At 41.1% G+C, this 27,081-nt stretch overlaps 1 protein-coding gene across 2 annotated transcripts; it reads right to left on the bottom strand.

Annotated features, from left to right (window-relative positions):
* Positions 1-121: 121 nt before the first annotated feature.
* LOC307260045 (uncharacterized protein) lies at positions 122-26,870 on the bottom strand. Of its 2 annotated transcripts, none has more exons than XM_080040168.1 (11): positions 26,723-26,870; positions 26,446-26,555; positions 26,165-26,309; positions 25,873-26,024; positions 24,487-24,599; positions 24,241-24,364; positions 23,009-23,101; positions 22,285-22,353; positions 17,590-17,643; positions 9,537-9,689; positions 122-2,022 (listed from the first exon to the last, which is right to left on the bottom strand). In XM_080040168.1, the coding sequence occupies exons 1-11, from the start codon at positions 26,784-26,786 to the stop codon at positions 1,849-1,851; spliced, it is 1,251 nt and encodes a 416-aa protein (XP_079896294.1). In that variant the 5' UTR covers positions 26,787-26,870; the 3' UTR covers positions 122-1,848. The 2 variants fall into 2 exon arrangements, with proteins under 2 accessions (XP_079896294.1, XP_079896295.1); XM_080040169.1 differs by having other exon boundaries at positions 24,487-24,596.
* Positions 26,871-27,081: the final 211 nt, after the last annotated feature.

Here is a 27,081-nt window from a genome sequence, read left to right as displayed (position 1 = left end):
GTAAAGGGCCGACTGCTAATGTTCACTAAACCCTGGAGTCGTAAATCACACACAGGAGTGCAGATGAAACACGGCAACATACACACACACACACACACACAAATGTAGAAAAAAAAACATACACAGCGTAGCTCATTTTAATTAGTAAGCCAAATGCTAGATGACAGCATTGCTCCAGGGAGTAAGTCCTCAAGGCCTGTACTTCTGGTGCATTATCATACATTAAACATAGGAGACGTGAAAATCTCTGAGCAAAGCCCAGGCCACAAATAACAACACATCATATCACATTAAGCTATCAATAGATCTGCGGCGTATATACACACAGACACGACAGCAAAATCATCTTGGTAACTTTTCTCCTGAGCTTTATTTTACGCTTCTTAAACACAAACACGCACAATCAGATCATGGTATCTGAACTCCTGTATTATCCAAACAGGCCTCTCAGCTTGCAGCTTGTTCACTATCGGGGAGCAGGATCTGAGATAACATTCCCATTTACCGGTTATGAAATTCTTCAAAGGGACCGCGCAGCAGTGTGTGTGCCTGTGGTGTGGGGGTGTTTGTTAACAGGCGTGGTGCACCAAGAAATACACTGTGGTGGATGTGTGTTATACAGCATGCACATCACATACAACGGTCCCCCTACGAAAACGGTATCTCAGGGGGAAAATGTCTATATCAGGGCTTAAAAAAAGTGCAAATATATTCAACAGAACAACACTGTTCTGTCCAATATATTCCACAGGTGCATCAAACTAGTATACAAACAATATTAAAAATGCTATTATGTTTGAGAGAAAAATAATGCAGCAAAAGTAATGGAGTGTACATGTGTTTTTTTTTTAAAGCTTTCGATTGCATTAGGGGCTGTATTGTGAAAAAATACATCGAATATTGTCAGATTGTAGATTGAACAATACATTTATCAAGCTGTGAAATACATTTTGGGCATTGGTTACTCTTGCAGAGAAATAGCAGAATGTGAAGCACAAACTGTCTCTTCACCTTTCTGCACTCAATTGAAAAACGGTCTATTATTGTGCCATTGCCAATAAACTAAACCATGCCGTTACACTACATAACCCTGTCTGAGATTTGCAAAAGGTTGCAATGAGAAAACTAGTTAAAAAAAAAAGAAAAATGCAGAGTTGCCTGTTTCTCCCTTTCTGAAATGCTTTGTGCAAGACACTTTGAACAGTGTAGCGGAGAGAGACATGCACACTGCAATAGGTGATGTCAAATTCTTTCTATTGTGTCTTTTCTTGTTGAATCCAATGACTCAGGAGAGTGAGAATCCAAAACGGGAGAATAAACTGAACTGAACTAAAAAAAAAAAGCATTAAAATTCAAGAATTGCACATACACTTGAAATATGAGAATGCTTACATGTAAAGATAACAGTAACAGTTTGTTATTGATGCTAAAAGACTCACTCATTTTATTTCACCTAACTGCAGCCAGAGAAGGAAGCAGCACTACTGAGAGAAACCTTGTGTGGATGTGAATAGAAAAGCAAAAGCATCCAAAGTGGTTTTTCTTTCGCTGGAGAAGTGAAGCTCTAAAAACTCATTTATTTTATCAGAATCTTTCATCATTTGCTCAATATACAATTATTTCACCAAAAGCATTAGGACAACTGGCTGAAAGAGATTCTACACACTGTTTAATGTCACTGCTTTGTGCATCTTACTTGAACTCCAGTTTCATCTTTTAAAAAAGGAGGTGTGGAAAAATGGATCACCAGTGGGGGAAAAAAAGGCACTTTAGAGCACACAATTTAACGAGGAGGGAATCATGATGGGGGGGAAAGTGAAATAACAAAACAAAAAGGGGCTGTGGTGGTCAGTGTTCCATGGGTGACTCTGCTTCCTCCTCCTCTTCATCACTACAGGGTTCATAATTGTCATCCACCACTGAGTCTGCCTCCTCTCCCTCCATCTCTCCCCCCAGCTCGGCTAGTAGCTGCTCCACATGCTCCGACATCGGCTGGTCATCACACCGCAGCTTTCCATACAGCTGGAGAAACCAGGAGAAAAAGAAAAAAAAAGAGGATGATGCAAGTGTGCAATGGGGCTGGGGAGTGGACTGGAAAGGGAGGACACATTTTAAATAGCAAGTAGGTTATATACAGCGGCAAGGTTCAGAGCGAAACATGGAAGTGCAAAATTATACGGCGGAAGGAAATGTAAGAAATGAGATATGGTGAGTGTGCGGATAGCTCACGAGCGAAGCTATTCCGTCGTGTCACTGAAAGATAACAGTGCATCACTATATGGCACCAGCAGCTTGGATTTGAGGCTATAGTGAGCAGCCTTGAGGTTCTGAGTATCTAAAGTGCCGGTTAAGGCCGACTGAAACATCCGACAGCAGCTGCATTCCGTCAGCAGCAAAGCCTTCCACGGCCTCGCAAAATGCTGGTAAACAGTCCTTTCGGCAAATCAGCACATTTGATACACCATTCACGAGCACAGGACACAAAACAACCATTTATATCTTCCTCTCATTGGTGCAGCATGCATGCACACACACACACAAGCATGCACGCACGCACACAATCAAAGTTGTTATATCTTGGTGAAATATGCCATGAAAGAGCAAGATAAAAAAAAAATCCTGTTCTCAAAAGCAGGCAGCAGATTCATCTTGGTAAAATACTGTGTGTAATTACTGAACTCAAAGTGGAGCTGGGTGATAAAGCTACTTGCGCTACCTCTAAGGACAGGCGAGCATAACACTGCGTTTCTGTGCATGGTGCATGTACGGAGTGAGGGGGATCTGAAACAGCCATTCATATGTATGCTTTTCTCTCCAGAAATAAAACGAGAGAGAAAAAGAGGGTGAGCGTGGGGAATAGTTTATATGATCTAGGAATATTATTTCATATAGTCCACAGGCACAAGCGCACACCACACACACAAGCACGCACAGATCCGGGCTCACGGACAATAAGCAGCTGAGTGCCATCTTTCTTACTAAAAGTGTAACGAGGCCAGGAGAGTGAAAAAGAGAGTGTGACTGCTTTGCCCCAGGACCAGTCTCCAAGCAACAGCGGGTCCTGACAGGAGACACGCAGCCCCATGGGAACTCATTTGGAGTAGAAGAATGTGTAGTTGTGCGTGTGCGCGGGTGATATGTGTGTGCGAGTGAGTGTGTGTATATATATTTAAGTGGATGCTGCCTCTGCAGGATGGAGCTCCAGGGAGTTGGACCATGACCCAGGTCCAGGCACAGGGTCTGATACCGGGAGAAGAGATGACCCTCTCTGCCTCAAGAGAATCACACACACACCCACACACAAATATAACAGAAAAAAAAACTGATTTTCATTCCGCCAATGTCACTCTGAAATGCCTGGAGATGTTTATCCACACCGAGCACTCCTAATAAAAGCTGGTGTAGCTTTACAAATACGCTTGGCTCAATGCACATAGTAATTGCACATGACATCCTTGGGTAAAGAGGTATAGGTCTTTCATATGACTTCAGTAATAATGTTAATATATACAGTTACCGTGAAAAACCGTACACTGCATGTTCTACAACACGTTACACTTTTTGGACATTTTGTTAATATCTTGGGATATTCACTAGGAATCAATAGCGTTGTGTGTCTGCTGGATAGGATGTGATTATTCATTGCGATGCTTTCAGCTAGCAAAACAAACAGGGGCTATTCTTAACACGTTCTGCACCCCAACGTTGCTGAGATCAGCACTGCCGTCGCGAAAAACACACCAGCATTTCTCATTTGCAACAGCCTATGTTTTCTCTTCTCACTTTCACGGCCCAGAGAGCTGCCTAGAGAGGGAGGGAGGTAGGGAGAAAGGGACAGCGTGTGTTGTGTTGTAGGGCTGCACAATATATCGAATTTTCATCGCGATGACGATATTGGCTTCCCACGATGACGTGTACATGAATGTGCGATATTTTAAATGTGTGCTCAGCTGCGAAGCAAATCAATCCCTCCCCAAACCACTCGCTGATCATGTGCCTGTTCATGCTCCAACCTGGCAACCCCAGGTTCCCCGAGAGCTGTCAATCAAAGTCCAGTGGCTCCGCCCCCAAAGTGTGAACAATTTTCTGCCCGCATAGACAGAAAGCACTCCAAGAGCCGCGCGAAGAAGCAAGCTGCTGCTTATCGCGCGAGCGAGAGCAGACATCTGCGCTTGTGAAATCACATACATCCCCTTGTTAGTCTCTTTTTTTGTGTGGGACCGGATTTATAACCCATTATTACATGACACTTTGCCAGGTCTGTTATCCAGCCAGACAGACCGCTGTCAAGAGTATAATGTATAGCGAACGGGTCACCTAAGGACCTACGTCATAGTTTTGATGGATAGACGTCCACAAACAGGGCTACTACTCGTTCAGAAAACAATGGAATACTTTTTCAACACGTCTTTGCATGTATCAGGAGAGCAGGGAACACAGGAGTCATGGTTAATGTCCGACAGGACTCCAGCAAGACGACGTGAGTACGTTTTGCTTCAGGCTGCAGCCCGCCATGTAAATGTTCGGCAGTCATTTTCTCCGTGAATTGTTATAGATTTTGGGGAATAATGCTTTGTTAGCTAGATGGAGCTCTGGTTAAGCATGTTGGCTAACAGCTGAGCCGGAGCCTTCAGTCAGCTGAAGCAGTCTAGCGGGGCGAGTAGACTATTCCACCGTTGCTAGTTCGTATCCTTGGTCGTTCCTATTTGCTGGCGTATTGAACTACGTTTTCATTACATAAGAACCTAGTGGGTTTGCAATGACTATTCCAGTTATTAGACAAGCTCCCAGGGTTGCTAATAACTCCATACAGTCAGTGCCTCAGCGTACACACGACCTGAAGCGAAGATGAAACCTCGCGTTGGGAGTAAAGGCATGAGAGGCAGCTACAGTTAACTAGCGTGTTGCTGAGTGTTACCTGCCACTTCCCGTCTCCGTCCTTTCAAATTAAATTCCGACATAGTAGAGCCATATAGGTTGTGATTTATTTTGACAGGGCGCAGCTCATAATATACTTATTTTAGTTATACATTGTGGGCACAATTTTATTTAGTTCAAAATCAAGTTTTATACACATCCATCATGCAGGTACAATGAATGGAGTAAAATATTTTATATTTTTGCTTTTAGGAGATGCAATGAGGTCAGGTGAGGAAACAAAGATGTGTTATTCAACAGAAATGTAGCACAAGGAAAAGTTAAAGCAGTGCTCTGTTGATTTGATTTTGAGTAAAGTTTTGGTGCAATATTTTGATTTATATTTTCTTTGTGGAAATGCATTGACTTCAGGTAAATATTTATTATATTTATGCAAATATATGTACATTATCAGTAATATTGCATAGCCGATCACATGGATATGAAAGCGCTGTTATGTTTACGTGACAATCCAATAAAAATATTTTACTCACTACAATTACTGAATAATCGTGGTAAAATATCGTGATATCAATATTGACCAAAATAATCGTGATAATCATTTTGGGCAATATCGTGCAGCCCTATTGTGTTGTGTGTGTGTGGGTGTGTTGTCGTATAACCTTTTCATGGTCCACTTTGCACTACTTTCAAGCCTTATGTCAGAGCCCAAAGCACACTTGACCACTGCCATCACAACACACACACACACACACACACACACACACCATATTGTACACATGCGGAGTTGCATGTCTGTTGTCCCTGTCTACACACTTTTTCTATTTAGCGATTCTAGCGCCATGGCAAAGTCGGCTTCTTTGGTTAAGACTGAGATATTGCAACACATATTGGATGAAGTACCATGACATTTTGTTCAGAAGCACAAAAAGAAAGAAAGAATGTTCCCCAGAACATGATTACTGACTTAGGCTGACCCAAATGCTTCAAAGATATCTAAACTTGGTTCATTACCATGGCAATCCTGCAGCTGAATGAGGTTTCAACCTGGTCATTATACTGCAGTCTGCGGGGGCTCTCTGCTTGGCTTACAAAAGGTGTACAGAATAAATACTAACCATGCAAAAAAGAAAGGGATATTTTTTTACACTCTTTGACACCATAAATTAAGCACATTAGAAAGAAAAACACCTTTTAGCGTTTTAAGTCCTGCTTACGATTTTCTACGAGTGCATTTCTTTTAGTGTGCAGTGGACCAAGGTGTAATAAGCACAAATGTACCCTTCGTACAAAGAATGGCAGGTTTTACCCCCCTTTATTGGAAGAAACCTTGTGCTACAACTATAGTGGAGCAAAGACAGGCTGATTATGTGATGAAAGCCTAATCATTCCATCAGTGTTCACCTTCTGTTCCACATCTATGCTTTACTTCCCCTTTTCATTTCACCTCTTCTTTTCTTATATTTCCTGATGCCTTCATTCTCTCGCTCTCTTCTCTGAGCAGTTTCCCCCTGTGCACTGTCTCCAGCTTTTCTCTCACTTGCATTCGTACACTCTCACCAAATGACCTTCGTGTCAAGAAGATCGATAACCTCTTCATATTTTCACATCTTACACTCAGAATTGTATCACACACACACATCACACACACACACACACACGCACGTATCACACACACACACACACACACACACACACACACACACACACACACACACACACACACACACACACACACACACACACACACACACACACACACACACACACACACACACACACACACACACACACACACACACACACACACACACACACACACACACAGCAGAATTGCCAAAATCTAGCCCACCTCTCAACTTCCCTTTTCAATTCTGCTCCCCATGCCCGTTTTTAGCCCATACAGAGCACTGCTACTGTACTTCTCTTCTTTGGTAAAAGAGCAATAACTACATGAACTGTACTCTACACATTTTCTCTTCCTGTTAACGTCTCTGTCTCACTCTGTCATACAAAACATACACACACTTCTTCACTGGCAAGGGTTTGACACTGGCAAGATTAGACCCTCTTAAGCGTGAACAGGTCATGTCGCTGAAAGTCCAGAGAGAGCCGACCGCGAACTTGCACACACGCACCCACGCGCCCACACACACACACACACCTTAACACTTCAGTCCTCCAGTCACATCCTTAGTAGGGAAAGGCATTACAATTACAACACAAGCACACCTAGGACAGACCATACCCACAATCTGTGCTCATGGGATACTCTTTCAGCTACATCAAATAGTAAAGCTTTTGACCTCTGTTTGCCCTAGCTGCCTTTGTGTGCGCACACACACACACACACACACACACACACACACACACACACACACACACACACACACACACACACACACACACACACACACACACACACACACACACACACACACACACACACACACACACACACGCTGTCCTCTGTGAATACACTGCAGATCCCTCCTCAATCGTACCCTATCTGGCTGAGACTCAAATTCCATTTCACGTCCGGTTTACTATTGATTTTACCCCCACCACTATTCTCCAGCTGCACCCCCTGCACACGCACACACACACACACACACACCCCCCACATCCAATCTGTTCCCTCACTCGCCTTCCCTTCCATTCTCCAAATGCTGCTCCTCTCCTACACTTCTTTTTTGTCCTCTCAAACCATCCATTCTTCCCCATCATTCCTTTTTAAGAGCATCTCAGCTGAATGAAGTGTGTGTGTGTGTGTGTGTGTGTGTGTGTGTGTGTGTGTGTGTGTGTGTGTGTGTGTGTGTGTGTGTGTGTGTGTGTGTGTGTGTGTGAAAGAGAGAGCACATGTGAGTGTGTGCACGTGTATGGATTACAGAAGAGATGAATAATTAAGACATTTCTTAACAAATAATTAGATATGCAAGTTGGCACACACAACCATAATTAAATATGTGCATCCACATAAGGTGTGCCTCTGTTTACCCAAATGCTTTCACTCACTGTCACACGTGCACGCTCCCCTGCACAAAGACACACACACACACACACACACACACACACACACACACACACACACACACACACACACGGAGCAAAGTCATAAAGTATGCAGAGAAGTGGACTGGCGCCACAAAAAGCCATTGGGCTTTGAGGCCTCATTTCCATGTTGGAGCTCATTTTAACTAGCAGACTGACTACTCGTTAATAATTAACACTCAGTGACGCTCAGAAACAAAGCTCTGATATAAACAAGAGGAATGTGAACTTCACAGTAGAGATGGACACACAGGTGAGCCAAAGCCAGACGCTGAGATATTAAGGGCACAACAAAGTGGAGTTGTTTTCTCTCCACATTCCATCTCACCTTTTTCAAGGTCTTTTTGCATTTACCTTTCACATTATTCTGCGCCTGTTTCTTTACAGCTAGGCTGTTTACTTGTCACGCATTGACGCCTCACCCAATTCTTTCACCCGTTTATTCCCTTTATTCCTTCTCTCTGTGCAAAAAAATAACAAAGTAATTAATTCTCCCTGTTTCAATTCCATTTATTTATTTATTTTTTATTAACTCAGCACAAAACTATATGTGCCCTGTGCCTTTTCCCGCCCCATAGATTCTTCCGTTGCTCCCTCTATGCAGCTCAAAGCCCGCTTGCTCCCTGTCTCAGTTGAGGACATCCCTAAGCATGCTGCTTAGACAGGCTTGTCACTACACTGCTGGCCAAAGAGACAGACATCAATACATTACCAGTCTGCTGCCCCTACTCATCTGTACAAGAACGGAATGGGGCGGGAGAGGAGGGAGGGAGGTAGTGTGGGTAGTTTGGTCGGGAGGAGAAAAAAGAGAGGACAGTCAAAGGAGGGGCGGGGGTATTGTAGGTGTCGGGGGGGCTGCCATCCCTTAGTCAGTGCTGTCTGATTTACAAGCTTATTGGATTTTAGACTAACATGAATCACGGCTCCATAGAGGCATTGCACCCTGACAGGATGAATGAGACACATCACTCCGTGTGTGTGTGTGTGTGTGGGGTGGGGGGGTGGGGGGTGGGGGTGTAATGCGGGGCAGGCAGGGGTATTAAACCTCTTTGCGAACGTACAAATAGACATTTCTATGGCCACAATGGAGCTTAGGATCCTCTCGCATTCACAGTACTACAAGTACTCTTTCTCTAAACTAGTTCTCATCTAGTGTGAAAGTGTACGTTCTGTACTCACAGTTGCCTTGCACACTAGTGGAAGAAACATTCCGATTATTTACTTATTTACATGTACAGTACGTCCTGCATTCGAAATTTCAAAATGTTCTTAAAATATCAAAATTAATCAATGCAGTAAATGTAACTTGTGTAAATAGTAAATGTGACAAATATGGCTGATAGATCAATTGATTGGACTACAGGCACAATATTACTTCTGAAATGTAGTAGAGTTGAAGTATAAATTGTATTGCAATGGAAATGTGTCAGTAAAGTAAAGTGCGTTAAGTCAAATACTTGAATAAATGGGTTAAGCTACTTCGCGTCATCGGCTGCGCTTTGTTGAATAATTAGTCAAGTGTATTTATATAATATTAATCACAGCTGCAGCAACAGTTTGGTTTGTGGGAAAATTGAATGACTAGTAGTTGTCTTGACCCAGGTTACCTTCTTAGCATTGGTCAGGTATGATCTGGCCGCCTCCGTCAATGCCTTGGCCTCCTCCTTATCCTCCTCTGTCACTTCTCTTCCCTCTCTTTCCTGCTGCTCCTTTGCTTTTTCCAACTGGAGGTAGCACACCCAGCCGGAGAGATACCACACCTGGGGAGGCACAAGAGAAAGAGAGGCGTGGGTTAGTTTGGGACGTGATAGCTAGCAAAGATTCAGAAGGAGAAAAAGCGCTCTGTGCTTCAGCAAGTGAGCTGTGACAGGAGACAGCAGCATGTGTAACCCTCACGGAGCATGTGTGCGTGAAATCCAACGTCCTTCTTTCACAAACACGTTTCAGACGTGTACCTCGGAACCACACGGACACACGCGATCCATCATTCACATACTAACTGTCAACCTGATCTAATCCTGACACACAGTAGACTGTACTCATGTTTAGCAAGCTGCATACATGCAAATGCACATATGCACATGCCGTAGCTGCGTAATAAATTAAAATCTGTGTCTTCCATCTCACCAGATGACACTTTCTGCGTTAAAAGATGCATTGGCTTTATTGAAGCCTTTAGTAAAACAATAAATTGTAAAAAATAAAAAAAAATAAACAAATATTGTAAGTGTTTTCTTTGCTTTTCAAATGATATCATACTCACAGGTTGTGCTGTGGACGATATTAGCCTTGCTATTAAATTAGAGGAAGACAGTATTTTTTTATTATGACTGTTAATTCCTTTATTTCACACGTTTCAGTTTTGCCCCCCAAAAAAATCAACTGCCTTGATAGAAATGGTGGAGGAGCAGAAGTACCACAGTTCTGGGGTCTGTCTCACAAAGCAGGTGGGTTAACAAGCTTTCTCGGCCTTGACAGGGCTTTCTGGTTCCAATTTGGTGGCTCAATTTCTTGACGTACATCATCGCGGTAACTTCAGCTCCACACCACCTGCTACAGAGCAGTGTTAAAATCAAAAAGGTTTCATCACGGCTCCTGTGGCCATGTTCTGATAACCTTGGATACAAAAATGGACTTTGCAAAACAATATATTCAAAAGAAAAATGCTCCAAATGAAGTAAAAGGTGTGTACTATTAGTAACACTTAACAATAAGGGTACATTCATTTAACATTAATTAAGTTAACTGTTAGTTAATGCTTAATATGGGCTTGATAAGCATTTACTAAGCATTACCTAACTGGTATGCTTAGTTTATGCTTAACTAAGCATTAGTTAACAAAGCATTAGTTTACTGTAAATAACTAAGCATTAACACTTACTTAATCCTTAATAGACATTTACTATGCATTAACTAACCATTAATAGCATTAACTACGCATTAACTGACAGTTAATGTATGTAGCCCTTATTGTAAAGTGTTACCGTACTATTTAATTTACAGGCAGTTGGAAGGCACATGTTTAGCCCTGGCTTTATTGTCCATGAGGATTTAATGATGAGAAATGAATGCCTGCCGTGCTTTCCAGGCGTATTACTCACTTTGGCTAAATGAAACAGCATATATAAATAACAGGCAGTTTAGATCAGTGATTGCTAACCAGGAGTACTTGTAATATGGCGGGTACTTCTGCAGTTGCAAGTTGGTGTACTGGAAAGAATGGAGAACTCAACTACTTTAAGAAAACAGAAATGAAGTTTTGACAAAATAAAAACTTCTGATTGGGATTTTGAGTATGTGAAAACTAGTTAACAAGCTAGAAGAAATTAAACAAACAGTGAAGGATACATGGTTGAAACTAATGAATAAACACAGTTACCAAAGGTAATGGATAGATGGTTAAGAAAACATAACTATTGAATAAATAGTTGAAAAAATCCTGAAAATAATGAATACAATAGATAGATGGCTGTAGCTGACAGACGGCAGGAAGTTAGCCAAATAAATAAATAAATGATAAATATAATGCTATATAATATAAATATAATGCATACATGGTTCAAACAGATAACAAAAATCATTTGAAAAATAGTTGAAATATACAGCTAAATGTAATTAACAAATGATTGAAATCTCAGCTTCAGCCACTAGTAGTATGATTACAATTCATTCATTTCAATCAACCTTTATTTATGCTGGAGAGATCATTGAGGGGTGGCCTTCATTTCCAATGACGTCGTCTCAAACAAAACAATGCAAGGCAAAAATGATAACAAGCTGATAAAAAGAGCCAGAACCATTGAAACCTTTAGACAGCGATGTAGAATGGCTTAATGAGAATTACGTGGCTGAAAGTACGATATAGTTATTTTCAATATAGCCTATTTACAACAGTTGCAGATAGAGTTTGTCAGATTTAAGATACTGATCTAAATTTGTTTAAGGGTTTGAAGGTTTGATATTTTAATTTGTTCCAGAAGTCAGGGGGCAGTGAAGCTAAAAGCTTAATGTAAACAGTCACAGTTGAGGTGGGTGCATGAAAAAAAGAAACAATAGCCACGTTTAGGTGGTGTAATATTGCATAATAGTGTTAAAAACATCATATTTCATTTAACTTTTATTTATCCTCGAGAGACCAATTGAGGGGTGACCCTCATTTACAATGATGTCGAGTTCAAAGCAAATTCAAAGGAAAAACAACAATACATAAACAATATTCAATGCAAAAACATAAAATACACAACAACAGGTGAAGAGAAAAAAAACTAATTAAATTATATAATAAACACATTTGGAACATGACTGGTGGTGCCGAAGATTGGGCACCTGAGTTCATCTGAGAACATTTATTCATACAATAAACTATATCATTATTTGGCTTTTTCATTCTTCATCTCTTATTATTTAAATTTTTTCCAATTTTACAGTTATATGCTGAAATTGTATGTTGCCTTGTATATACAGTATAGAGGTAATGTATAGTCCGTCTATGCCTATTACCTTGTGCAGCTCCTTTATTGTCAAAAATCACATCTTTCTGCTCCTTCTTACTCAAATCCACGGAGCTCTCCTTGCTCTTCCACCTCTAAACACAATCATGTTCAACTCTCAGTGAACGTGTGTGTGTGTGTGTGTGTGTGTGTGTGTGTGTGTGTGTGTGTGTGTGTGTGTGTGTGTGTGTGTGTGTGTGTGTGTGTGTGTGCGCGCCTCTCATCTAAGGCCAAAGAGCACCCAGTCCACTGTTCTTCAAGCATCAAGATACAAATATTTGCTTAATTCATTATTCATCGAGGGCAGAGGCAGCGGGGACCTGCACCTCTGCCAAATCAACCATTTAGTTAACAAACACAACAATTACAGCACGCCACGCTGAATGCACAACTGGTGCTCAGCATGCTTTGTGTGGGAGGCTATACCCCCTGCAGCCAAAGTTATCAGAGCAGCAGCACTAGATAAATATAGCAGAATCAGCAGTGTGACTTAAATTCTTAACATCTCAACTTCTTCCCAAATGTCTTCAACAACAGCTAAAACAAAGGCTAGGAAATGCTTGACTTTGAAATATTTGACAATTTGGAGACCGATTGCGTGTGCCCATCTTCACTCAAAATTAAAACATGAGTAAAAGTTAGCTAATTAAGAACTTCAGAGAATTCACTCTACCCGACTACAACCCCAGACAAAAACATCCGTAATGAAAAAGGCTGTCAATCAAATCGCCGGGACTATTGTCATCTAAAAAATGAAGGCCCATCTTAGTTCCCATATGGTGCTGCTGAAGGAAGAACAAAGGCATCAGGATTGAACGGAGTGGCTTTGAAACAAGATTGGCAAGGGAACAGGCTCAGCTGTTCGGTTCCTACTTTGAGATACGGAAGAGCAAGGAGAAGGAGGCGAGAGCTAACCATTATCTACTCAACTTTAAGAGAGGAAATTAAACTGTGGGGTAATAATGTAGTCAAATGTGTCTGTCATACGCTTCTGACATTACTAATATGACTGTAGCAGCAACACAACTGTGATATGATCTGACTAAAACACTTGTTGACCATCAGAAATGGTGACTGTATGCGTGTGTGTGATTGGCTGTAGGTCTGCTCCAATCAAGTGACACCGTCACAGCTGTGCGTCTCTGGAGTGAGTTTAAAAGTTCAGCCCCCTGATGACTGCTCTCAATCTGTCAGCTGTGTGTGTGTGTGTGTGTGTGTGTGTGTGTGTGTGTGTGTGTGTGTGTGTGTGTGTGTGTGTGTGTGTGTGTGTGTGTGTGTGTGTGTGTGTGTGTGTGTGTGTGTGTGTGTGTGTGTGTGTGTGTGTGTGTGTGTGTGTGTGTGTGTGTGTGGAGGCAGAGCCTGAGGGGAAGTGGGGGAGAGCAAAATGCTGCTGTGCTGTTGCTATCTGACATTCAGTGACACACCTTCACTTCTTCTAGCGCTGACAGTGGGGATTTGGAGCCCACACCGACAGCACAGCGTTCCTGCTAAAGCGCAGAGAAACACTGCCATTTACGACACTCTCTAATAAACATTCAGGTTCTCACTCATACTCTAAGTGTTGAAGGCAAGTGTTGAAAAAGTACGGATGTGTAGACACTTCTTTGTGTGCACACAAAAAAAGTTGGTAAAATCCTGAATCCTTTGCATTGACTAGTGGCGCAAACTTGCACCCCTTAGAACAAGTTTGCTCAAGAATGGTCAATTACAGTGCTCTCCAAAAGTATTGGAACAGTGAGGCCAATTCCTTTTTTTTGTTGTAGACTGGAAACATTTGGGTTTGACACCAAAATATGAATATGAGATAATAGATCAACATTTCAGCTTTGATTTCAAGGTATTTACATTTGGATCTGATACACAAATGAGGAGATAGCATTATTTATACAGGAACACCACATTTTTAGGTAAGCAAAAGTATTAGAACAGATAGACTTAAAATTAATTTAAGTGAACATTTTGTTGCAATCCTTCGCTTTCAATACTGCATCAAGTCTGTAACCCATTGACATCACCAAACTTTTGCATTCTTCTTTTGTGATCCTTTTCCAGTTTCAGTTGCTGTTTGTTTTGGGGGGAAGTCTCTTCAGTCTCCTTTTTATCAGGTAAAATGCATGCTCTATAGGGTTTAAGTCTGGAGATTGACTTGGCCAGTCTAGAACCTTCCATTTCTTGCCCCTGATGAACTCCTTTGTTGTTTTTGCAGTGTTTTGAGTCATTAGCTTGCTGCATGATGAAGGATATTCCAATCAGTTTGGTTGCATCTTTCTTTAAATTGGCAGAGAAAATGTTTCTGTAGACTTCTGAGTTCATTTTGCTATTGCCATCATGTGTTACATCACCAATGCCCATCCGAGAGGAAGCCATGCAAGCCCAAGCCATGGCATTGCCTCCACCAAATTTCACAGATGAGCCTGTATGTTTGGGATCATGAGCAGATCCTTTCTTTCTCCAAACTTTAGCCTTTCCTTCACTTTGGTAAAGGTGCATCTCGACAACAACAGTAAGACATGATGGCAGCAGCAAAATGAACTCAGGGGCCATATTCACAAAACATTTTAAGGCTAAGAGTAGGTCCTAACGTGCTGATTTAGGAGTAACTCTCAAAAATAAGGGGCGTTTCACTCCTAATTTTAGGACTCCTAACTTTTTAAGATAAGTGTAATTCACAAAGCATTTTAGCGCTAAAACTAGCTCCTAAATCTATGAAAAGCTAGGGCCCTATGATTTCCGCGATAACGAAAACACGGACGGAATCACGGAATCGGGCAATAAAAACGGAATCTACTGTTTAACACGGAATGTCACGGAATTCGCCATTATTTTGGTGAAATTCAATTTCCAAGGCAAAGGGAAACAACACGGTTGAAATTAAAGCAGAACTAGGGAGGAATTTTGGTTTGGCGACATCTAAAGACCAAACTACTGCCGTGAAAAGTAGAGCCTGGCTGCAGGATCGCTAATGTAACACACGGCGCCAAACCCCTTTCACAAATCTGTCTATTCAATGTTTACTTATGAATGTATCCATGTACGTAACTCTGACATGTACATAACTTAATTTATTGTTAATAATATGGTCTGTTTATAAATTCGGCATATGATTAAAGCATCTAAAAGCCCGTAATCATGTTAAACGTTTACTGTTTTTAAGTTATTAATGCCACTCGCTCCCGCAGATACACAGCACAGGGAGGTCTTATATTCAGCCATTGCTAAAGGGAGTGTTGTATTATGGAACGGCCGCTGTGGTACGAAATTCCAGTCTCAACAATGTTTCCTACACGCAATTATAACTCTAGCGTCTACAGCCCGTTGTTTTCATGTAGTGTAACTTGTGTAATGTGTTACATTATTCAGCTGTTGCCGTGATGTCGGCTAACGCTGATGCTAATGATAACTAGCTCTCCGTCGCACAATAGACTGTAGGTTGGTGTTGCAGCCAGCTGTTAGGTGAAGCGCTGTCCCACAGGTAAAAGCCAAGGACCTATAAAGCCTGTCCAATATTCACTCTAGTCCAGCTTCTTGAAAAATTTATAAGGACTTTATTATTTATGTAAAAATAATATTTAATGTTTCACTTGAAGCACAAAATGAATGGCTTTATTTTCTGTTATAGCCTATACCCAACACATTTGTTTTTTCGTTCTTTTTAAGCACACATTTAAATTTAGCCTTATATCTGATTAAATTGTTAGAATATTATTTGTTCGCAATAATTAGACACTCGTTCTGATGACGAAATGAGTGTTAATTGTAAAAAAACGGAAATCATGAGATTAAAACGGAAAAAACGGAATTTGTGAAAAAATAAAACGGAATTTGGAAAAAAATAAAACAGATTTCATAGGGCCCTACCTAAGTCACTAAGAGTAAATCACAGACACTCATTTGATGGCATTTTGGAGAGATTTAATGCTAGTGAGCTTTACAAAAGGTACCTTAATAGCTGTAAGGGTTTAATGATCTTAGTAAAGCTATGTTTAGAAAGTATAGACACATTTATATTTATTATATTTATATAAAAAATTATGTATTAAGTTCCTTTTCCTGCAGTTGCTTTGGGTTTACGATGCACTGAAAGTTACTGTTGGTGTCACGTTTGGGTTTAATTTGTTACTAGAGTAGGCCCATATGTGGCGCTTCCATCTCCTCCATTCCACAGGTCCGCTACTGTATAGTTGCGTGTCTCGCCTTTTTCCTTCCGCATGCACTTTACGATTTCGCCAGTTGTTGTTTCTAAATTGCGAATTTCCTGGTTTGTCGCTGTCTGACTATTGCGGCATAGTCCGCCGTTGAGGGAAATACAGTGAGAGTGCATGGCGTGCAGCTGTTCAATGAGGATATTTTTTCCGATTCAAATCATTGTAACATTTTAAATGAATAGACCTATGTGGTGCTATTGTAGGTTAATTGTGAACGAATGTGTGGGACACCCTGCAGTATCTTGGTTTCATGTTAAATCAGTGTCACTTGTCATTAATTGTATATAAAAACTCTTCACTTTAATACAGCGACACGATATGGATATCTCCCACAGTGTTTCTATCATAAACTCACTCTTAGCTCTCATTCCCTCTCAGCCAATCACTGTGGGCATAGAAGGTATGAACATGACATCATCCATAGCAACAGGGTCAACACCGCCCTCTATTCTTAGCCTAGGAGTCCCTCCCATTCCTTAGTAAAAGTTGATCTTATCAGCTTTGTGAATAGGTTTTAAGAAATTACTCCTTACTAAGAACTTTTAGTGCTCCTTAGGAGTACTCTTAGCGCTAAGATAAAATGTTTTGTGAATACGGCCCCAGAAGTCTACAGAAACATTCTGACTGACAATTTAAAGAAAGATGCAACCAATCTGATTGGAAGATCCTTCATCATGCAGCAAGATAATGACCCAAAACACATTGCAAAAACAACAAAGGAGTTAATCAGGGGCAAGAAATGAAAGGTTATAGACTGGCCAGGTCAATCTTCAGACTTAAACCCTATAGAGTATGCATTTTACCTGCTAAAGAGGCGACTGAAGAGAGGAACCCCTGAAAACAAACAGCAACTGAAAGAGTCTGCGTTGAAAGCCTGGAAAAGCATCACAAAAGAAGAATGCAAAAGCTGGCCAGCACATTTTTTATCAAGACAAATACAGCTGGGCCAAGCCTTTATTGCTTACCTGGACAACTTCATCATCCTCCTCCAAAAGACCCTCCAGGACGTCTACCGACATCTAAAGCAGAGAGAGAGGGAGCGAGAGAAAGAGAGAGAGGGAAAAAAATGTTTTAAAATAATATGTATAAAGAAAATCCTCATCAAATATAAAACATACCAGAAAATAACATTAAGGTTTCATACATTGATCAGTACACACTTATAGTCCATAGACCAATGTTGCTCACAGAGTGGTGTCTCCCAGGCAGCTGGATCAATCAGAGTGATCAGAGGCTCTGATAAGCCTATGAGACTAGCTTCCTGTGTACAACATCGTCGATACCGACAAGCCAACAGACATGGCTGTCGATAGACACACTCACCAGTGCTTATCGCACAGTCAATAGTCACTATGGCCACTCTGGTCGATAGCGCCATTAATCCATTTATGGAAGTAAACAGTCGATAAGTTAATACATTCCAAGTATCAACACCACTCCATAGGACACAAGGTAAACCTAGCTATCAGAATGACCCAGCATGATCCCCTTCACAACCAACATGAAAGTCTTTTGAGGCTTCAAACAATGTAATGTTAGGGGACCTTTGCCGTAGTGGATCACTTTCTGTGGGAAGTTTCTAGAGAAAACAGACTCTGACTAAAACAGGCTTTGTGTGTTTGTTTTTGCTCTGCTTCTCTCCCTCCAATATTCTGTGGTTGTGTTTGTGCGTGCATGCGTGTGTATGTGTGTGTTTTCATGCGTGCGTGTGTGTGTGTGTGTGTGGCCGAAGGTGATGATTTATTGATTTTTATCAACTTCAGGTGAGAGGCGACTGTTAGCCAATCACCCACGGTGAAGGGTAAGTATAAAAAGAAGCTTGTATACCTGTGCACGCCATGCACGCCACTCTGCGCACACACTACACAAACCTACAAACAACAGTGAGAACAACAAGCAGCACTTGTGTCTTGTTAAGGAAGTCTTATTAGCTCAAGTGCTTCCTAATTCTTTCCCCACCGGCTCTTCAGAGTTCTTTTCGGTTTTCATTAAGCCGGCCTGCTTCCAGTTGCTATAAAGAGGTCAACAGCCTGGTTAGATTGAGGGACAGTCGGGTTAATTGAGAGGATCTCATTTAGAGTGTGCAGATGTGCATGCCAGGGAGTCAAGTTGATTGATTGCCAGACCAATTATCATCTGAAATCCCATTGTCCTGATTTAATCAATGACTGATTAATTATACACAAACAGAAACAACTAATCACAGCTGATGATGAAAAGATTCATGGCCAGCCTCAGAATTAGCTTCTTGACTAACATTGAATCACACCAATGTGACACACACACCCACACCCACATCCCCATACACAAACACACACACACACACACACACACACATACATACAGAACATTACAAACACAAAGTAATTTAAGCCCAGCACTAGATACAAGAGATAGGAGTAAGGATCTGGGTATTAAACAGCTGATATAACAGGCAGTTTTGGAGCAACAAAAATAGAACAAGAGATATCTGGGAGCTAGGATAAGTGCGCAATGAAGCATTATATCGTCTCTAACTGTACTCCTTCCGAACTACACTGGTCAACCCAGGGGCATGTGATTAAAGATTCAGAGATTCCTAAGCCGCTTCACGCTCTAAACAACAACAAGATTAATATTCTGGTGAAGATAAGGGGAGGAGAGGGGGTACTACCAAAGAAAAAGTGAGAAAACAAGAAGTAAGGTTGCAAAAAGTACCTTTATAAACAATGCAAAGCGGCACTGAAAAAACAACGGGGCACCGCAAAGACACACGCACAAACACTCCCGTCCTCTTTATTTAGAAAAAAGCAGCACTATGGGTACACACTCATTTATAATGGCCATTGTGTGCGCGCGTGTGTGTGTGTGCGCGCGTAATCTTTAGGCAATTTTGTTTAACAGAATCATTTTACCAGAGCGCAGAGCAAAGACAGGAGAAAGACAAATCACTTTACAAGCGAGGGCAAGCCGTATCTTTAACACACAGGAACCCATACACACACACACGCATAAATAAATCCTGGGGATGGCAGTGCTAACCGTACTTGCAAACAACATTGCAAAGTACAAGTACATTTAAATTTAAGAACAGAAATGTTCAATGGATAACATAAAAGCAAACTAGAGTGACAACGACAAGAGACTAACCGTCGGCTTCTGTGACAACTCTGCTGAACAGACACGTAATGGCTGTCAGAGTAGGATGTCTGTCTGTCTGTCTGTCTAGCTGTGTGCGTGCGTGCGTGCGTGCGTGCGTGCGTGCGTGCGTGCGTGCGTGCGTGTCTGCTATGTGGCAGGTTAATTAGTGGTGACAGGTGATGATGACGATAATGTCTGTGTTTGTGTCTGACGGTGAGAAAACAGTTCTATGAGGGCAAGCTTGTTACTACTTTAAAGTATTTTTAAATATTTTCTCAAAATGATTTAATCAAACCAAAGGTAGAAATTCTAACATATCGCAGGCTGTAACCAACAAATACTTTGCATTTTTGAGTAATAATAAAATAAAAATCTATTTGTATAAACTGTTAATGACTGGTGATATATATACTCTATCGACCAATCTATTTCATGAAGTAGTTTATTTCTGTTCTGAAGGAACTGGCTCAGAAATACTAGAAAAAATACATCAAGCTGTTGGACAATTCCTGCACACGTGTCTTGCTTGCTGCTATTAAACACCTCTCATGTGCTTCTGCTCATTTCCATCACAGCTACGGTAATCACACACAAATTTGGCATGGATTCAAGCGTTCCTCCTCAACAATCAAAAGGGGGGAAAAATACCTTGAAAAGGGTTTTTGGTGACTTTTTTTCACCCACTCCGAATGAAGTGGCACAGATCTATGTCAACACATAAGACCTAAGGGAAGACCAGCAGTCATGAAACTATAGTGCTTTCAAGAATCAATTACCGCACAGTTTTCTTTCACAATGCCAATTAATTTAGAAGTAGAATGAGGCAATTAAAAATAATGCAACACTTGATCATCAGTTAATGTCATGGTTGAAACACTCTTGACCAATTTTATAATTAGTTCAAGATTTGTTAAACAACCACTTTCTCAGTCAAACTTACTTTCATCTTGAGCTTTGTTTCCATGTGTATTTAGGTTTGAAAAAATCTAAAAAGGAAAGCTGTAGACTATTTAAAAAATATTTTTCTCCAAAACCTTTTTCAAACTCTATGCGGCTAAATATTATGCAAAGATAGCATTAATGTGTTTCTTCGGCAAATGTATTGATACATTTTTCAAAGGCTTGGCTCAGTTCGGACTCGAAAAAAAATGTAATAGGGAAAGAATACAAACACATTGTCGCATTCTGGCACCCTGATAAGAAGGTAGCCGTCAAACTGATAACCACAGGCTGGAAGCAAACAACTTTAAACAGTGTTTAGAATTGTGTAAAGATGTGTAGTCCACAGGGAGAGATCGTGAATGAGTGTGTGACTGAAAGCAGAGGAAGGAAAGAAGAGAGGATGTCCCTCATGTCAAATCCAGCTTAGTCCCAGTCTTGGAGAGACAGACAGAAAATAGACAGAAAGTAGCTTGATTTCTGTCAGAAACTTTCAAATAACTGATGGCTCGCAGCAAATGTGACCAATCTGGTGCAGGGATGTGTACATGTATACAGTACATGCACACACAGCAAAATATGGTCACGTTGTAAAGCACTCAGAATGTGCGCAGTTTGTGTTCCGGGCGTGATGACACCAACAGGAGGATGAAGACAAACGACATGTCAAAAACCGTGGACCGAGACGTTGTCATTTTACTGTTACACCTGACAGCCCATCTCCCGCACGCACACATACACCCCCCCCCCCCCCACACACACACACACACACACGCACACACACACACACACACACATATAACTGCAGCTGGGCTGTTTGGGAGTGAGGGGGGGGACACTCTTCGCATTTCCAGTCAGAGATAACCATAAACCACTCAACAAGAGTGACTACAAATTAATCACTGGATCGCAACAGAAAGTAGCTGAACGGTTGTTGGTGTGGCACTAATCACAGAAAATGACTTGGAGCATTAATGACTGTGTGGAGGTTTTTAGCACTGAACTGAAAACAGTGAGAGACACTAAAATCCAGGCCATTAATACTGGAAATTTATGAGTGATTTGGAAGTGTGCTGTGTATCACAGATATGGCAGCAATTCATCAGACTAGAGCTTTCATCCTTTTTTTCCCCAGCCTTCCCTTTCTTCTTCACCCCCGGCCCTCCCCTGTGCGCCCCCTTACCCCTGTGCGCCCCCTTAACCCTGTCCCGCTCAGTAAATACCACTCTTCAATTATTGACACTGAACACTGGAGGGGATAAAAACCAGGCATGGCCTTCCCACCGTCAGTGCTATTCAGTAGAAAGGAAAAACGCACACACACACACACACACACACACACACACACACACACACACACACACACACACACACACACACACACACACACACACACACACACACACACACACACACACACACACACACACACACACACACACACACACACACACACACACACACACACACACACACACACACACACACACACACACACACACACACACAAAATGCCAGGCCGCCCTCGCACCATGAGACATTCACAAACCAATAACGGCAGAGAGTGTTTGAGCACAACGCACGGATCTTTTTTTCTTTACCTCATATTCTTCGGACTCAATGAGCAGTTTGGCCGAGGTGATCCGAGATTCGTATGGAGGGAGCTCATTCTGGTTAATAAAAAGAGAGAAAAAGGTGAGCGTTGCACAGAATCCACAAACATAGTTCTGTCTTTGTCTGATAATAACACAATCCAATTTTTGGAGGTACAAAACATTCTGCAGCTTTGTGGCAGTTAATCACAGGCAAAGTGTCGGCAGGCTGAGTTCAGATCAACCTGCTCCGACAGATAAGAGCCATAACACTGGGTCCACTGGGATTTCTTCTTGTCTCACCTCATTACCCTGGCCTCAAATATGACATTTGAATGTTAAACACAGGAAGTTTTTATTTGGTGTCATTTACAACCTGTCTAAACTTTTGACATTACAGCCACATGACATCCCTTTGTCAAATTCCCTGTAGTAACTTGCTTACTTCTACTTTGTACATGTTGCTGGCGTTGCCTTGTGCCTTCATATCCACTCTCTCCCTACACTCACAGACACACACACAAAAACCCACAGGTTTTTATTTTTTATTATCCCTCGTTTCATTATCTCTTACTTTTTATCTCTACCGGGTGTCCTTATGTTTGTGCTCACAGCAAAAGCACACTGTGACAAATCCTGTTAGTTGAAAGTGCTTTATAAATAAACCTGGGATCTTATGAGGGCTGGTTGCTGTCAAGAGTGGAAAAAAACAAGCAGAGCTCCTCCAACTCACCTGCATGTCTTCCTCTGTGCTGGAAGAAGCTGCACGCTGTTTCTGGGCAGGTAGCCACAATGCAACACTTTTCAGCAGGTATTCTTTGGCTTCCTGAAAGACAGCATGAACGTGTAATTTACAGGTATGTATGATTGCACCCGCACCCACAAATTGACTAAAAAAGCAAAATAAGTTGTTGAGTCTGGATCCTGAATTATCTTTATCAATGGCCTTAGGGTTGATTTTAGGTGTAAAGGTTTTATTTGACATAATTACCAAAGTATTCTGAAATAGACTGCTGCTGGATGTGGGATTCAATTGAGTTTGACTAGAGCCATCCTGACCCCTACAGCTTACAACTAGTATTACATATCCACTTGTGTTCCTCATGTTGGTGAATGTAACTTCATGCAAAATAGTTTATTGATTAGTTCAGATTTTGAGATATCCACAGCCCAAACTTTGCCAATACAAAGGAGATTAATTGGAGTATATGTGCAGTGCTCACAGCATTGGAAAAAATATAAGAATCTGGAATGTGCCTTTCCAAAAAAAAAATTAGCTGGTTACTCCAGATAACCCACTGCCGTCACTATTTTCAAATTACTTTTACCCTCTTTATAAATAGTTTTTTGAAAACAGATAAGAGGGTGCTATGTTTTAAAACATGACATGCCAAGATACATATCATAACTTTCATGGTACGTTTATTCTGCAACATAAGTAAACTTAATAGATTAAATCAAGCGTTTTATTTAACTCAAAAAACGATTAGTGGCCTGATAAACTCAAAACTTCAGAAGCGGCACATTTCTACCATTTGAACAGGATGCTCCACATAAAATTGTCACAGAAGGTTTCACCTTGAATGTCATCTGCCTTAAAAAACGCTTAGCAAAGTAGCAATACTTTAAGTATCTCTTGATGTACAATAGAGCAAATATAATTCAAACTGCAAAGTTCTCGTTGCTTCTTTTCCAAAGTGTGTCCAATAGAGCTACTTTCTCTTTATCAGATGACTATCTGACCTCGGTGATCTGCCCAGTAATTAACATTCCTATCAGCATGACCTGTCTGTGTGCGTGTGTGTTAATGTACGTGTCCATTTTGTGATTAATGGCATACAAATCAATTTGCCCAGAATAATTAACTCAGCAGATTCTCACTTTAATGTGGTGATAACTCAACCTCTATGAGAGAGAGAGAGAGTGTGTGTGCGTTTGCGCGTGCGTGCGTGCGTGTACACCGACCTGGTTTTTCTCCGTACTGAACAGGTAACTGGCCATGAGCTGAAGAGCCTCTGGGTTGTCATGGTGATTCTCTAACGCTTTCTCAATGAACTCTCGGCACTTGTCTGCAGCTCCTTCTTCCATGCTACGCACACACACACACACACACAAACACACACAGAAAGACAAATCTCAACTCATAACCAAAGCAGGAACATTGAAATGGGTTTACAAGTGTCCAGAGAGTAACTCAGAGTGCTCTTGTACCAGAGGTCGGCTAGGTAAATCTCTGCGAGGGAGCAGTAGGCTACACAGACGTCCTTGGCTGTAGGGAGTTCAGGGTTCTCCTCTGGTGGGGCAGCAGCTCCGGCCTGAGCCTGCTTAAAGTGCACAGGGCAGATGACTTGTAAGGTGTCAAAAGTTCTATCAGGCACAATCAATCAAAAGATAGTGAACATGGCACGCACAATATCTTTATTTTATTTTTATTTTATTTACGTATTTAAAGTCATTCAATCAAAGGAAAACATTGCATACAAATGTGTATCCTGACTGTATTACTCAAGAAACTATCCTGTCTATTCTTTTACCGGATTAAGTTGTGTCATGGTAAGAAAAGCTCAGGTGTAAGTAATAAAAGTTAAAGGCGATTGATTTCTATTTCGCTGCTTCGGTTTCAGGGTCCAGGCATCTTGTATGCTGGCTCACTGTCATGGCTTAATGGGATAATTCAAAATGTCTGCTGTTAAAAACATCTATGAGGATCGGTGCTGGGTATTGTTTAAAACGTTTCGATATCCATACAGATACTGATACCTTGACTTTGATACCGGTTCCTGAACAATACTTTTTTTGATGACATTACACATTATGGTACAAGAATATCAGAATATGATGATGCGCTACCTGTCAGTGCATTGTAAATGCTGGGAAATGTATCTGGTGTTACACAGCCTAGGCTCTGTATAATGGTAGTTAAACAAATGGTATGTAAACAAGGGGGCCCTCGTAGATAGCAACGTGCTCATTTGCAGTTGTACATACTGTAATATTCAATTAATACAACTTTAATTAACATGAACTCAAACCAGCTGCCTTCAAATTACCACAAAAGCCCTTTCTCCTGATAGCTCCAACAAAATCTAAACAACACAATGAATCAATGCAAATAGTTTTCAGTGCAAAATTAAAAGGTCGGGTATGTAAGGTTCATTTCAAGATGGCATGTTGAAATGTAATACATTTTTCCTGGATGTCAATTTTTAATAAAGTGTAGGAAACGTTACTTAAATTGACACCAATGACATAATGCAGCGATGAGAACTTGTGAATTCAACTGAAAAAAAACTTAAAGCTGAGCCATTATAACAGTATTATTATCATATTTTTCTCGTTTCCCTTACTTTTTATCCTAACAGTTTTTTATCCAACCAGTTTAGATGGATGGATGGATGGATGGATGGATGGATGGATGGATAGATGGATAGATGGATAGATGGATAGATGGATAGATAGATAGATAGATAGATAGCACCCTCTTGTGAAAATGAATATCATTACACTATCATTGAGCCTGATGTGCACTGGCAATTGTCCCTAGGTGTGTGATGTACAGTATGGATCATAATGGGATGTTTAGGGGGGTGCACTCACTGTGTGTGCTTGTTTGTCCAGTGCAGACACCAGGACTTGTATCCCTCTGGTGTAGTAGCCCACAGCCTCCTGGCCTGAGTGGACTTGTCCCAGGTACATGTACTTACTATGTCCTACATCTGGGCTGAGTTCCACAGCACGCAGAAAAGCTTAAAGAGAGATGGTCAAGGATGCCTACAATCATCGCTGCACTCAAAAACAGCATGGCAATAAAACTGTGTTTTAATTGAAGGACTGAATTCATGACACACACACAACAAGAGAGAATAAAAGCCCTCCATAAAGGATATTTCTTTAGCTTTCTGTATGTCTCCTTGTTCAGAGTATATGTGTCCCAGCATGTCTAGAGCATGCAGGTTGTCCGACTCCACATCCAGGGCTCGTTGACAGAAAAGACCGGCCATCTCAAAGTCAAAGCTGTCCATACATTCCTCTGTCTGTACACAAGAGATGGATACATACACGATAAAATAACAAACATGCACAAGAAGATCCGAATTCAAAAAAATAATTTAAAAAAATTAATGAAAGACACGTGATGTACTTCTGTTGTGGATATCGTGCCAATGTTACCTTTTCTAGCAGTTTTTGGACAGAGTACTTCTCAGCTGTCTTCTTCTTGGCTTTTTCATGCATCCTTACTTTCATTCTTTCCTGAGGTGACAATGCAACAAATCCTGCATCTTCGGGGATTACATAAGTGGAAAGTCAAAGTTAGTAATGTATCATTCGGTCTCGTAAAGTCACGAGTTGAAATCAAAATAGGTTAATTTCGACTATGCTTTCTGAGTCTGACGTATACACTGACTGTAAATATCTATCAACATGTTGAACCCAATGACACATTTACCTGTGTTTGAGTTGTCTTTCCTCTTCGACTTGCTTTTCTTTTTGCCCTTGGCTTGTCCTCCCATAGTGGTGAAAATAAGTTTTATAGTTTTATATCTCTATATATAAGTTATGTCTTGTCCCAATGTGATAGTCTTTCACGCGTGGAAAGCAAGTATCGCTGATTGCAGTGCGCATGCTCGAAGCAGGGACTGGGTGGCTGCTACGGAAAGAGGTGGTGGACATAACACCGTTTCTAAAATAAAAAAAATGTATGCTGAAGGAACGAAAAGCAAAATATAATACATTCTGTCATTGTAAGTCTTCGGGTTTTAAGCGTTTGCTCTTACACTCGAATAACCTTTTCCTCACAACATTTTA

The sequence above is a fragment of the Ammodytes marinus genome (assembly GCF_949987685.1).
Source record: "Ammodytes marinus genome assembly, chromosome: 13".
Classification (NCBI taxonomy): domain Eukaryota; kingdom Metazoa; phylum Chordata; class Actinopteri; order Uranoscopiformes; family Ammodytidae; genus Ammodytes; species Ammodytes marinus.
The sequence above is the reverse complement of the archived record's forward strand: the minus strand, read 5'-3'. Positions and strand labels throughout refer to the sequence as shown.

What these genes read in the sequence shown, in the direction of transcription:
- LOC307260045 (XM_080040168.1), bottom strand. Translation starts at nt 26,786, where the DNA reads ATGGGAGGACAAGCCAAGGGCAAAAAGAAAAGCAAGTCGAAGAGGAAA. An exon ending in GCACAGAGGAAGACATGCAG is followed by an intron (nt 22,354 to 23,008) that starts GTGAGTTGGAGG and finishes TTTATTAACCAG; the next exon opens with AATGAGCTCCCTCCATACGA. An exon ending in AGGATGATGAAGTTGTCCAG is followed by an intron (nt 9,690 to 17,589) that starts GTAAGCAATAAA and finishes GTGCCTCCCCAG; the next exon opens with GTGTGGTATCTCTCCGGCTG.